Source organism: Condylura cristata, unplaced genomic scaffold, assembly GCF_000260355.1.
Source record: "Condylura cristata isolate star-nosed mole 26May11 unplaced genomic scaffold, ConCri1.0 scaffold00014, whole genome shotgun sequence".
Lineage (NCBI taxonomy): Eukaryota > Metazoa > Chordata > Mammalia > Eulipotyphla > Talpidae > Condylura > Condylura cristata.
This window is the reverse complement of record NW_004567115.1, coordinates 11,204,601-11,219,913: the sequence shown is the minus strand read 5'-3', so window position 1 is coordinate 11,219,913 and position 15,313 is coordinate 11,204,601. Positions and strand designations below refer to the sequence as shown.

The following is a 15,313-nucleotide window of genomic DNA, read 5'->3' as shown; positions in this document are numbered from 1 at the left end:
TTTGAATCTACACAGCAAAGCTGAGGCAACTGAGAAGACAACTGAACAGACATATCAGTGTGTACAGAACAGCAGGAGGAAAAAATAATAATAATAATAATAAATCTTAATTATCAAGAACACAAAATATCCAGCACAATAAATATCAAAGGGGAAAAAATAAAATCCAAATTTGCTATGGTGTGTTATACAAAATGGACAGATTTAAGAAAAGAAAAGAAAAAAAAAGAGAGAGACATCTAAAGAAAAAGTAAAGTATTACCGATACTCACAAACTGAACTAGTCCAAAAAAATTGTTTCTGATCAGCAAATATTTTCAACCAGATATAGTGGAGTCTGCCTGACAAGGCAGAAACCTAGTGGCAGTGGCAGTAAGGTGGGATTCCACTGGCAAGCTGTGTAGAGGTACAAAAGAAGTGGTAGCCAGGGGTCATACTGTCAGTGGTAGTGTGGTTTGACCATGGAACAAAAAGTGACACTTTGGCCAAGACAGCTCATCATTACTTCAATTTTATCAGACAAACAAAGTCATGTGCCCAACACAGTTCATTATAAGATGTAAATCATACACCTGGGATCAGGAAATCGGAGGGCCAGAATGCACAAGTAATTCTCATAAAGCCAGTAATCTCCGTAAAGCCAGGGTTCTAGGTTCACCTATTACTCTTATACCATTGCTTCTCCCTCATGTCACATTTATTGTCCCATGTTGGTTGTTTATGACCAGCTAATGGGAAAGGAAACAAGTCAAGTTTGATACATAAATGAGTGTACCAGTGAAATCTTACAGTTCACCACTTTTACACTGCAATATTGCTCAAGAGTGCCCTTGATAGAGAAGTGAAGGGAAATTCACCTTGTTTTTAGAAATTGTAGCAAAGACAAATGTGTTCAATTGTTACAACTACAAGTCAACTACATGATCATCTATTTTATGTTAAAAAGATGTGACCCTAAGACTATATATAAACTAGGAAACTGTCAAAAACTGCTTGGTCAAGAGTGTGGAGGAGAATATAACACTGTTGAGAAAGAGCATGCGGGAAAGAGACTATGTAGCTGATCCAAAGCAGAGGATACAAGGATATATGTAATGTTATTTACAGTTAACATTCACTGCAAAATATAGAACAAATCAGAGAGGTTGGCTTGACCCAAGTCATCCTTTGTCACTGCTCACCTTCAGTGTTGGAAAAAATGTCAAGTATATGCAGTAGTTAAGGGTAGGATGGAGGTTTTGCATGGGCTACTTTATTGCTGCTGAATATCCAATCATCTAGACAGCTAGCTTGATTCCATCCTGTGAGGAAACTAATTAGTAATATAATGGAAAGTTAGGTATATTGTACCTCTTTCACTCTGAAGGGAGTTCTCATATTGGAACTAACACATATTCAGTTAATTTTGAGTGGGAGATTAACTTTTCTGCTTGCAAGTCCTTAGGCAGGAAATGAACAGTGTTTCCAAAGTAATTTATCCATCACAACAGGATCTTACAAAAATATCACACTGAATAAACCTTATAGCAAAGACTACTATGGGCACATGGACATGCCATCCACTACTCTCCCCACATACCATATCACCCAGAAGTTGAAGGACTATTGAAGTAACAATGAAACAATCTTTGAAGGTGATGCAGAATTGTCCGTTTGGAGACAGTACCAACAAATACTGGTATTTCACCAGAAGTTAGCAAATGCTTAAAATGGATCAGGGTGTGTGTGCAGTGCCACCAAATCAAATTTGGGTGTCATGACTTATCAGAATACTTTTGTCCTAAAAGGGGAGTCCAACATGAAAGACAGAGTACAGTAGCACAATGGGATGAGTCAATAAATATCAATCACATCTAAACATCATCTTGCTGGTAGGAATCCAAGTACCAAAACACATAAATGTCTGGACTGGGATTTCCTTCTATACCATGTGTAATCACAGAATAACAAATCTAAGCAGAGCATCTTGTCCAACAAAGAGCCACAAAAGACATGGGAGAACCAGGACAAACCAGCATAAATCTGATTCCAGCTTATACACTCTTTTTCAGGATATCAATAGTGGATGGTTGCTTTACTGATCTGTGAATAGTCTCAAACTCACCTACATTATTCCTCTGAGAAAAAAGATGGGAAAAGTAGAAAATCCTGGGTGCAATGAGTCATGTATGAAATAGAGATTTCAAATCTTTTAATTTAAGTATCAGTAATATAATCATCAGTCACTGTAAGGCCCATAGTTGGAGTCTATAATCTTTAGTACGCATTAGGACATTTTTTAGAAAACAGTAAGTACGAGATTTTAAACCTAACTGGTCTAGTTACTTATAATTACATAGTTCTTGATATTTCAGGCAAACTTCTTCATGTTGTTAGAAGCTCTAAAATTATCCTAAAGCTATCTCCAAAAAATTCTCATCTATGATATTGTCAACTCCAACTGATAGTGAGTTTCTGGCTTCATAGTACCATCCTGTATTTAAAAATATTTAAGGATAAAATTACAAGATTATCAAATATTCTTTAATATTATATAATTTTAAGACCATGCACTAACCAGTTTTAGATCTTTGCAAAAAAAAAAAAAAATTGGGGGGGGGCATGTCTCATTTAAACTTTGATTTCTTAAAAAAAGAAGAAAATATGCATGGGCTCTCCCTGGTGGCACAGCAGATTGAAGCACAGAGCTAAGAAGCTAAAGCCACTTCAGCATGAGTTCGATTCCCAGCCAGGGAAGGTGACCCACGTGGCATGGCAGATTTTTCCTGACCAGCCCTCAGCTCCCTTCAGCAGTTTACTTTATTGACCTGCCCGTTCTGCTCCTCACACTGTCTCTGGTGAATCCTCTCACCACCCTTGTACCTCTGGCCTGTACCCCAGTTCTGTATGCATAAATAAATAAATCTTAAAAAAAAAAAAAGCATAAGAGGGCCCTCCCTGGTGATACAGTAGGTTCAAGCACAGCACTACGAAGCTAAAGCCACTTCAGCATGAGTTCGATCTCCACCCCGGAGGTAATCCACATGGCGTGGCAGACCTCTCCTGACCCCCCCACTACTCCCCTCAGCCGCCTGTTCTGATCCCCACTCTGTCTCTGGTGAAACCTCTCACCACACCTGTGTCTCTGGCCTGTACCCCAGTTCTGTATGCATAAATAAATCTTAAGAAAAAGAAGAAGAAAATTTGCACTTTTAGGGTACCCATATATTCAAAGAATAATGTCAGAAACACTGAATATTTCATATAATGTTGAAATTCAATAATGGGTTAAATCCTTTAGACACGTTTCATTACATATTAAAAATTACAAATGAAGCTCAAAGCTTTTTTTAATAAATAGGTATATATATATTTTTTTATTAAAAAGTTTATTTTTACATCATTTTGCACATTTTTTTTTCATCTCAATTGTAATCCCCAAGGGTTTCCCATCACCAAATCACCCCTGTGCGAATAGGTATATATTTTTAATATTTATTTATACATATATACAGAATGCAGAAGAAAGGAAATGACCAAGAGCAGAAATTATTGAAAGAAAAAACAAGTAGTAACCAAAAGCTTATTTTTAAGAAAATCAATATATTCAAGACAGAGGAGAAGACATGTTAAAAAGCCAATATTATGAATAACTTTATAGTTGTTGCTAACTCTTGTTGAATCAACAACTTAGATGAATGTATCCTTTCTTACAAACTTCTTAAGAAATTTAATATATAACCAAAAACATCCTTACAAAGAAAACTCAAGGCCCTAATGGTATGATTACTATCGGAAGATCCATATAAATTCCATTAAAGTCTTTCAGCAAGTTAAAGAAGGCAGATATACTGCAAGTCATCCTATCAGTAATACTTTGGTACCAAAAGCAGTCAGTCAGTCAATAAGATAAAAAGTAACACATACACTTGGAAAAAATGAAAAAATATCTAAAGAAAATTTTGGCAAATTACATTCAACAACATATAAAGAATAAAATAATCATGACTTTGTGAGTTCATTCCAAGAATTTCAAATTAACATTTTAAAATCAACCTACTTAATTCACCACCACAGCATTTTAAAAGAAAAATGCTTAACCTCAAAAGATGTAGAACAGTTTTCAAAAAAATTCAAAATCTAATTTAAAAAAACCTTTGAAAATAAGGACTATAAAGGGATACTTTATCAACCTAACAAAGGGCATGTGTTGAGAAATTTATGGTAAACAGTCTTGATAAATGATCCTAATATTGCTTAGCAAACAAGCCAGACTAAAGTAATAATAATAAAAATCAGGGGTATGTACTACATGATTCAATTCTCTAAAATTGTAGTAAACAATCAGTTGGCAGCTTAATAACTATTAGGAGATGTTAGTAGCTGAAAGTAGAGAGACATAACAAGAGGCATGTGAAAACTTTCGAGGATCATGGATATAATTATCTTGATTGTGATATTTCTATAACCATACAGATTTCAAAACTAACCAAATTATGCACTTACATGTACTGTTCATTTTATACGTCTATAAATCTGCAATTAATAAAGACTAAGTAGCAGATATATAGAGGTTTTGTTTTTATCAAGTCAAATTTATGATTCATTTTATCTGTTGTTTATGCAAGACAGATGATGTTAAATTTCAATTAGAAACCTCATATTCAAAGTAAAGGCCTTGACCCTAACCTTATTTCAAAAGAAATTTTTATAGTTTGAATTAAAACACAATATTGCATTAAAATATTAAACATATATATATACATATATATAAACTATTCTAAACATACCATACAATGCTTAGTAAACAGAAAGTAACAAATATTATGTATGTGATTGAGCAATTCTCTGGGAATATTGTCTTTAATAATCTAGTTAGTACTTTAAAACTTCACAGGTTTTATAAAAAGACAAACTAGGGCCCTCCCTGGTGGCGCAGCGGGTTAAAGCACTGCACTAAGAAACTAAAGCCACTTCCGCATGCGTTCGATCCCCGCCTGCCCCAGGAGGAGATCCACATGGCGTGGCAGACCTCTCCTCCTCTCCTGACCCGCCCGCTGCTCCCCTCAGCAGTGTACTTCGTTGATCTGCCTGCTCTGCTCCCCGCTCTGGCTCTGGTGAATCCTATCACCCTCCGCATCTCTGGCCTGTACCCCAATTCTGTATGAATAAATAAATCTTTAAAAAAAAAAAAAAAGACAAACTAAACTCAATAGGTAAGAAGCATGACAAAAATATTTTGCTTATACTTCTATAACTGATAACAGAGATCTTATAGTGTCTGCAGAGTGGACTGCCCACTGCAGTTTACTTTTCTCATGTCCTCAAAGAGTTATTTTTATAAGGTGTTTTGTTAAATTTGACCACAGAACAAGATGAACAGTGTAAAATATAGAGTACTTAATCTTTTCCAAATATATGACAAGCACATTTTATTAAGATTACATTTACTTAATGTTACCATTAATATTCCATCATTACAAATCCAAGTACCCAGAATTCCTCTAATAGAGTATGTTTTGAGGTGGGAATGGTTAAGTTTCCTCCACCTTTACTTAGCTTTTATAAACAAAACTGTTTTCCAGAAAAATCTTTTATATCTTTATAACAACTACGACTACAAAAAAAGCAACACATTATTTAAGTTAAAAATCTGTGCATGATTTTAAAATCCCTTACCGGTATCTATGAACAAATATACCCTTAAAAATAGAGTTCATCATATTTTCAATTTCATCTTGATTTTCTTGTAGCTAAAAAGAAAAAAGACAAACGTAGTTAAAATCCATTACCATACATAGAAAATTTTTTTCCTGTGATGAGAACTTTAAAGACCTACAATCTCAAGAACTTTCAGATATGCAATACAGCATTTTAAACTAGTTACTATGCTGTCCATTAAATCCCTGTGACTTACTGACTTATTTTGGTTTCTGTCCTGTCCCTGTTCCCCTCTTTCTACCCCATCTGCCAAAAAAAAACCAACCAAAAACCAATGTGTTTTCTTTTATCTATGAGCCAAACCTTACAAGGTGTCTTTCAAATCAACCAAGAGTAGAAAGCTTGATCACCCTGGTATGCATGGTATGCCTGGGAATGCCTGGAGGACTGAGGACCAATGTATGATCCCAGAAGCTGATCAGTGAAACACCTTGTTGATTAAGACTGAAATCCTTACTGGAGAACTATGGCTGGATCTCAATTGTAATACTGAGTCATCAAGCAGATAAATCTAGAGGGCAGACTCACAATCCCTAATATTATAGATGACAGTTCCACCCTTCCAATTTTCCTATTTCTTACTTCCTCCTACAATGGATACTATAAGGTTATTTTATCAATTAAAAGGCCAGGAACATCCTGCATTAAGTAGCCTGTTCCAGGGCTACCATTTCATTATCAGTGTGGTGTTGCCTATGCAAAGCTGGTTAGAGCATAAGAAATTACCATGGCTCATGACAGGTCTAAAGTAGAGTGGTCTTGGGAGACTGACTTAACCTTGGTACCTGGCAGGGACAGATGGTATCAAAATTGAGCTAATGTCTTGGACAACTTGATGTCCAAGAATTGGTTGGTTGTGTGAGGAAATCTCCATACAATGGATGAAAGTGAAGCCGTGATACCTCCAACCTCCTCCTTTATCAAGGCTGCTTTATGTCAAATTGGTATAAATTCCTGGTTATTCTCATTCTAGGAGAATTTTCTCACTTTTTTCCATTTTCTCACTTTCTAACAGATGTGTGAAATTACAAGTATTGTTGCATTACTTTTATAGTAATGCATAGTTTATTACATGGATTACAGAATATCCATCCCATATCCCATACTAATCAATGATCAAACAAGAGGAATGTTGTGGCTTTATGTGAGCATATTCCTATATACAAAATGTCTGTTTCTGAGATATACCTCACTTTCTATCCCTCTTACAAACCATGTCCACAGCTTGTTTTTGTCTTGTTTTTGGAAACAGATCATCCTTGATTATCGTTATACAAGAAACATCCTACTCCATCTAAAGTATCCAGACATTATTCTATATCTGATTAGCCTATAATAGAGTAAACCAAATTTCCAAAATAGTAGGATTAGAATAGGATAGTAAGGGTCATCGCCATTAGTGAAATGCAGCACTAAATTAAATACTACAGCAAAAATATAAATTTTAGGCAAAACTACCAGTCAGAGTTAAAATTCATGGATGACTTCATTCACTGCTCAGAAGGGAACAAAATCACATACATAAAGTCACATTAAAAAGTGATTATTTTAATTCTAATTTTTCTTGTAATATTGAGTGAAATGTTTTGCTTTTAGTGCAACATATGAATGTAACAAAATTCCTTATTATATGCTTTGTTTCAGGTTTAGCTAAGGTGAATTTGGCAATAATTCTATAGCAGATCATTCAAAAATTTTACATATTACTGTTGCTACACTTATTACATAAAAAATTAATTACTTTAGGGCCTCTCTGGTGGCACAACAGCACCAGGGAGGTCACCCACATGGCACAGCACACCTCTCCTGACCTCCTGCTGCTCACCTTAGCAGTATACTTCATTGATCTGCCAGTTCTGCTCTCTGTTCTGCCTATGGTGAACCCTCTAACTACCCCAGTACTTCTGGTCTGTACCTAAGTTTTGTATGCATAAATAAATAAATCTTTTTAAAAAATTAATTACTCCCTGGTGTAAGGGGAGTAAGGGGTTAAGTCTCAACACTGTGAAGGTATCCCCAGCAACTCCAACACAAGTTCTATCCCTGGAAAAGAAGCTAACCCACATGGGCAGCAGAACTCTCCTCTCCTGCCTACTGTTTCCCTCAGCAGTGTATTTCAGTTAAACTACCTATTCTGCTGCCAATTCTGTCACTAGTGAATCCTCACTCCCCAGACCCTGTACCTCTGGTCTACACTCCAGCTCTTATATGCATAAATAAATAACAGAAAATTAAAAATAAATTAATTACTTTGTAAGAGGCACTGTGTGATTAACACTACTTACTCGCTTGCAAAGTTCCAAATTTTATCTCTACAATATATTTTTTAAAGATTTATTTATTTATGCATACAGAATTGGGGTACAGGCCAAAGGTGCAAGGGTGGTGAGCAGATTCACCAGAGACACAGTGGGGAGCAGAACAGGCTGACTGACGAAGGACACTGCTGAGGGGAGTAGCGGGTGGGTCAGGAGAGGTCTGCCACGCCACGTGGATCACCTCTGGGGTGGGGATCGAACTCATGCAGAAGTGGCTTTAGCTTCTTAGTGCTGTGCTCTAACACAATGCACCACCAGGGAGGGCCCTATCTACAATATTTTAAGAGTGGAATGTGTCATGAGTTGAATTGTTTTCCTCAAAAATTCATACGCTGGGCCTTGCTGGGGCACAGGGGTTAAAGTCAGTGCTATCATCAAGCTATCAGCAACCACTGCCACGGGAGTTTAATCCTGTATGAGGAGCTGATAAACTTGGTGCAGCAGACCTTTCTTGTCTGGCCCACTACTCCCCTCAGCAGTGTACTACACCCCACCTCTTGTACACATGAATAAGTCGTTTTTAAAAAAGATTTATTTATTTATACATTCAGAACTGAGGTACAGTCAAGAGGTGTAGGGGCAGTGGGTCTCCTAACCTACCCGCTATTCCCCTCAGCAGTGTCCTTCGTCAGTCAGCCTGTTCTGCTCCCCACTGTGTCTCTGGTGAATCTGCTCACCACCCCTGCACCTTTGGCCTGTACCCTAATTCTGTATGCATAAATAAATAAATCTTTAAAAAATATATTGTAGAGATAAAATTTGGAACTTTGCAAGCAAGTAGTGTTAATCACACAGTGCCTCTTACAAAGTAATTAATTTTTAATTTTCTGTTATTTATTTATGCATACAGAGTAGGAAGCAGAACAGGCAGTCAACTAAGTACACTGCTGAGGGGAGCAGCAGGTAAAACAAGAGAGGTCTGCTGCGCCATGTGGATCACCTCCGGGGTAGGGATCGAACTCACACTGAAGTGGCTCTTTTGCAGTGCTGCATCCTAACCCATTGCGCCACCAGGGAGGGCCCTGAATAAATAAATCTTTAAAAAAAAAAATCCATACACAGAAGTCCTAACTCCTTCAGTAAACACTTTTTGTCAAAACACGATAGCAAAATTTACTTGTTTATAAATTATTTCCCACCAGATAATACAATCTTTACTTATTCTGTTCAACATTTTATCAAACACTTAGAAAAAAGACAGAAGGCAAGTTCATCAACTGTGTAAATAAAGGTTCAAGGAAAATACAGTAATAGATGAGAACACAAACTCAAGCTTGAAAGAGAGCTAACTAATAAGCCAAATATAGTAACTTGAAATGTAATGGAAAAATGTAAAATATTTTTAAATAAAATAAATTTTATAGTTAAGTTTAATTTTTTTTATTTGTTTATAGAGTGGTAGTAGATATAATTAATCAAGATGTGGTCATACCAACTTGTATGTATGTAAGAGTAGAGTGGATACGCAATTCAATATAGAGGGAAAGTGGTTGGGGCACAGGTATAAGGGTCAATATTACAGTGTGATGGCACCAGAACTTTGGTACTTATGAGAAAAGCATCTATATGAGAGACATATGTTGAGAATGTGAAGCTGTATATCCCAAATTTTATGTTTTTGTCAACAAATAGTAAATCAATAAAATTTGATCCTAAATATCCTGTTCTTTAGTCACTCAGTTTATTTTGTTACAGCAGCCCTAGCACAAAATTATTACCCGTGTAAGATAGAAAATAATCTAATTATAATGTTACTGCTTCTTATTGGCTATCACAATCGACTATTCAATTAAGCAATTTATTTGTTGAAATATGTTATTACCTTCTTTTAAAGTTAAAATAGACCTAAAGGTCTATATAGGCCTATAGATCTGTATTTTTACTAAATTAATTAAAATGTTATCTACTAAAAACTTAGTTTAAAAGCACTTCCAACACATATACTAAAACTAATGTTATTAATAGGAATGCCTCACCCATGTACATCAGCTACTATATAGTCTTTGTCTTCTCCCGCACAGGCAGTTTTATTGTTCCCAGTTCTGAAATTATTATCTGAAATTATTGTGCCTAAGCCCACAGTCTGCTAATCTCAGTTATCCAACATCTAGAATACCTTCTTTCAAAGGCAGGATTGTTCTGATTCTCTTAAGCTTAGACAATACTCAAACAGTTGCTGAATGGTTTCATCTGAAGTTTCTGAGATCAAATGATGTTGTTTTAAAAAATTAAATACAAACGCTTTTTGTTTTAAAAAAAATAGTATGGTGTATCTATCTACTACATATTTACAGAAAATAGGTATCTCAGTTTACCATGAACTCACCTCTTTGCGTTTCTGAAGTAGTAACTCTAACCTTTCATTGGCTCTCTTCCCAATCATTTTATTTCTCTCAGCTTCATACTGCCGCTGTGTATTATCCTGATGAATACTGAGGTTTAAGGCAACATTCACCAAAGCAGTCATGAGCTTCATGGCTATGAAATAAAAAAAGGTTACAGCATTTACCTATGAATCAGTTTTCATCCATAAGATTACATTATAATGGATACAATGAAGAACGGAAACTGTTAATTTCTATGTTTTACATTCCAGGCATAAGTTAAATTAAAAAAGAAAAATTATTTTATAGAAATAAAATTGTCTTCAGATCCAACATAAATTTCTCTGATTCATTATCCCTATGTAGTTGGCTCACTAACATTCACCATTTAAAAATAACCTCATCTGAAATATCAATAGGAAGACTTTAAGTAGTGCAGTAAAATTTCTCTCTATATTTAAATACACACACCTTAGTGAGGGCATACTGCATATTCAAGTTACTAAATCTCTTTCTGAAAACCAGTTCTGCATGTATAATTGCTTCCATAACACCTTTACTTAGATGTATCAAGTTATGTTTACAAGTAATTTGTAATCTTTAACCTCAGACATGATCCTCTTCCTGTGTTCCTCACTTCAGTGAATAGCATCATCTCTAATGCATGAAAAATAGACTTATCCTACAAATTCTTTAAGTTCACGGAAATTATTCTATGAACTTCTGATTGATCTAATTTTGCCACTCAATAGTGTCCACGTATTTTTAAATGTTTGCTTGTATATGTAAATCTTAATTTTCCAAATTTGTTTCAAGTCCTCTGAGAAACAGGTATGACACAAACCTTAAACTTTTGTCTATTCATATTTACTTTCATTATCGAAATGGTGAGAGTGTAGGAAATACAGGTAAAGGCATAAGAGAGTTTGTGCAGGTAAAACAATTTCCACTTTTTTTTTCCTTTTAGGTCATTCATCTGCAAATAAAAATGTTCTGTTATAAAAAATGAACTTCTCAGTGTATAAACTGCTCTTATATATTGACAACTAAATATAAGCATGCATTTCTTTTAATACTTCACTATTTCCCTTTAATTACATATGTCAAAACAGTGCTGCCGGTCTATCTACTCATCCACCCACCCATCTGTCCATCCATCTAATACACAATTTATTACTCTAAGACTACTACATTCTGGCTAGCTCCTTGAAAAAATGACTACTGCAGTATTTAAAAGAAGATATAAGACAAAAAAAAAAAAAAAATAAAACGTGAAACCTACAAGTTAGTGACCACTCAGAAATGTATTAAATATTTCCTCTTTCCTGAGATGATGTTTCAACACAATAAGTTGTGAAATATTCTTGTGTTTCAAAATACAGACTAGTGATTTTACAGAGTTTTACATATTGTCAGTACAATATATTACTATACTATAAAGATTAAAAGTACTTTTAAAATTAACTGGTTTAAAAAGAAGAGAACAGATCAACAATAGGAGGTTTCTGGAACATTCAAACTACTCAAGTCAGGGATAAATAACATGGGATAAAAGAGCTTGTCCTGACATACAAAATCATACCCAATGGAGCTTAATTCAGTTTAAACTTTTAGCTCTCTAAAACAAAATGACCAGAAGATCAAGATTTTGAAAAGTATCAAAATTAACATCAACTCTGGCTGGAATTCACCAACAGAAAACGAGGCTCATATTTTCTTGAACTGAATGGCTTATACTTTCAGTTATTTATCTCCTTTTGAATCTAGATTCCAAAAACCAACTGTCCTTCTGTAATGACCCACCTCCCACCCTAGATATATAAACAATAAAATAATACACCATAGCAAAGAAAGAATATAAAAAGATCAATGTATTTTCAGAAAAGTATCAGATATAACTACATTTACTAAAATGGTAATGAAACTGTAAAATTTAAACCTCACTGAAAATACCATTTCATATACAACATGTAAGCAAATAATTTATTTGTTGATCTAAGTTTCACATAACAATATGTATGCAAATAAATAGTTAATTGGCTGATCTAAATTTAGTAACATAGATATGACATGGGAATTGTGATGTCTTATAGAATTTACTGGAAAAAAAAGATGGATTCCTACACCGAGAGAAAACTAAGTTTTCCTGATATTGCTAACAGAATCATTTACAAATAGTAATTCTATAGGAATTTATTGTGGATTCTGTGACATAGGCTTTGAAGTGATTACTCCTTCTTTACCAAAGAAACTATTTCAAGGGGAAAAAATCATTTAAATGTGAAGAACAGAAAATAGATGTTACAGGTTTGAGGAGAAGGTATGAAGTAATCTCATAAGAAAAACAGTACTATATATGGAATAGAATATAGTAATAGGATTGTGAGGGAACATTAAAGTCCATTTGAAAGAAAAACATACAGTTCAGCTGTTATGATTTTATATTTTCTTTATCTAGTTGCTTTCAGCTCTGGTGTAGATGGTAATATCAGATTTTCCTAGGAGACATGATGGAGAGAGAAAGAGAGGCAAGAACCTTGAGGGTATTAAGGAGGATAGTTATAATCTAAGAAGGAAAGTGGAGGAAGTGAGAGCATGAATGGTGTGAAGGACACTAAAAATATAGCATCAAAGAATTTGAAGTCTCAAGAAAAAAAAAAACATTAGAATTGGGAACACAGAAGAAAAACACTAAAACAAAATGAAATGCTTATCAGAAAAAGCGATCTCTAAAGATAAGTTTAGAGCATCAACCCCTTTAATCAAACCCAACAATCTGCAGGTATGTCTTTATGAATACAGAAACTAAAAACACCACATGATTATATTTAGTGATACCTACCATATCCTAGGAATGTTTAATAGTACAACTAAATTTTTAAAAGAGGCATGATCATATTCTTCTTTTATAAAGCTTATTTAAACAAAGAAGGCTTACAACAATTTGCACTTTCCAACTAATAAAGATCTAAACAACTTCTCTCTTAAAAGCACAACTAAAGGAAAAGAACAGGAGAAAACAATTTAATTTTTTTAGTATGAAGATAAAATAATTGATGTGCATAGAGATAAAGAAGAAAGGCTTTCAAGTAATATTGTCCCTGTAAAACCATAGTACTTCATGGGCAGAAACCCAATCAATCAGGGTCAGCCCAAGTGGGGCTACTGAGGGTCAAAAGCTTCCCACAAGTCTAAGGTACTTTCTGTCAGGGAACTACAAGAAAGGGGTTATGCAGAATCCATAGAGCTGAGATAGGGGGAAAAATGCAAAGTACTCCACATCAATATAATGGATGGCATTGCCTCTGCCAAGGACCTGGACTAGCCACCCCTTTTGTCTCTCACACATGTGTCTCCTTCAAATTGATACATGTCTCTCTGTGTTGACTCCTCAAGTCCTATCACCTTTTATATATTCACCTTGCTCCTTCCCGTGGCCCCCACTGAAGCCCAATTCAAAGCATACTGGGATTTGTAATCTAAGGTACATGAGTTTAAGTAGAGGTAAGGAAAATTGTACCCCCCCCCCCAGAGACATGTTATCTGTTACAAACCCCAGCTCCTTTTGATTTTTAGCACCGTTTCTGTAGTGATGAAGATGGTATTGGGGTACAAGAGTGAAATAATTTTTATCCTTAATAATCCAGATATCTGTAATCCCCAACCACAATATATTAGTATATGACTATGAAAAGGCAGAAATAAGAGCAGGAAGGTAAATATCAAGCCAAATAGTAGAATAAGCACAACTATTTCTAAAAAGACAGAATACACTATGTTGCTCAGTAGAACACAGAGCATTTAGGAATTAACACACTAGGTTCCACAGAAGATGGAATGGAGTGAGGCAAAGTTTGAAAACAGTATAATAAGCAATTAAATTCCCAAAACTCTACTTCAACAGGCAATCAGGCAATTGATCCACCATAGAAAATGGAAGCTCCCAAGTTTTATCCCTGAAGAACGTAAATCTGAAGATCTGTAATTATTAGACAGTAAAATGGAATGCCCTGCCTGCTCCTTTATCTGGTCCAGTTATCCTTTAGTAGAGAAGAGGAATTCCCCCAGAGAAAATTATCATCAACATCAGTAGTTTAGGTTCCACAATGAAAGTGCTACCTGTGCACAGGATTAGCTTACATAATGCTCATCAAAGTGATGTTCACCAAAGAAGCCAGAGCTAATGAGATTACTCACAAACACAAACACACACACACACACACACACTCCTCCTTAAGCCATCATTTTTTTTGTCTGATTGAATGTCAGCAATGAGACAGTCAAACAAGAGACATATTAAAAGTGACCAACATGAAAAACACTGATAAAAGCACAAAATTAGCACAGCAGAGGTCAGAGTAAAGAGCAGGAAAGAACTTTAGAGAAATAATTAACATCCAAAATGAATAAGACATTAAATCCACAAAATAACTTTAAAAAAAAATGTAGAATGAGAAACTCATTAAACGCAGAATGAGAATTAAAACTAAGTTCAATAAAGTTTAGGAAATACAAGAAATATGAAGAGACTTAAGATACAGAAACAGATGAAAAACACTCATGATTGATTCCCGAGATTAATGTCCTAGCAATTTGTATTCAACACAGAGTATTCAGCATAATGAACTGAGGAAAAAACACACATCACCATGTTTCAAATCACTTGTAACAAAGAGAAGTCTAAAATCTACCAATGACAAAAAACAAAATACAGGATGCTAAAAATAACATTTAACTTTTCAACATCAACTGGAAGCTGATGGAAATTTTTGAAGAACTCTTTCATTGATAAGTTCTTTATTGGATCAGGCAATTAAAGTTGAAGATACACACTTCTTCAATATCCTTTTTCTCAAGAAGTTATCAAAATAAAAGAAGAAAGAGAGAAAGAGAAAGAAAGAAAGAAAGAAAGAAAGAAAGAAAGAAAGAAAGAAAGAAAGAAAGAAAGAAAGAAAGAAAGAAAGAAAGAAA

The 15,313-nt window shown here is 34.8% G+C and overlaps 1 protein-coding gene across 2 annotated transcripts in view; it reads right to left on the bottom strand.

The window, feature by feature from the left end:
- Positions 1-15,313, bottom strand: part of STAG1 (stromal antigen 1) — a 293,851-nt gene that overhangs the window by 108,477 nt on the left and 170,061 nt on the right. For both annotated transcript variants that reach the window (XM_004682176.2, XM_004682177.2), the window contains exons 8-9: positions 10,345-10,496; positions 5,659-5,732 (exon numbers count right to left, since the gene is read on the bottom strand). In XM_004682176.2, coding sequence (XP_004682233.1) covers positions 5,659-5,732; positions 10,345-10,496 — 226 coding nt within the window. The remainder of the gene's footprint in view (positions 1-5,658; positions 5,733-10,344; positions 10,497-15,313) is intronic.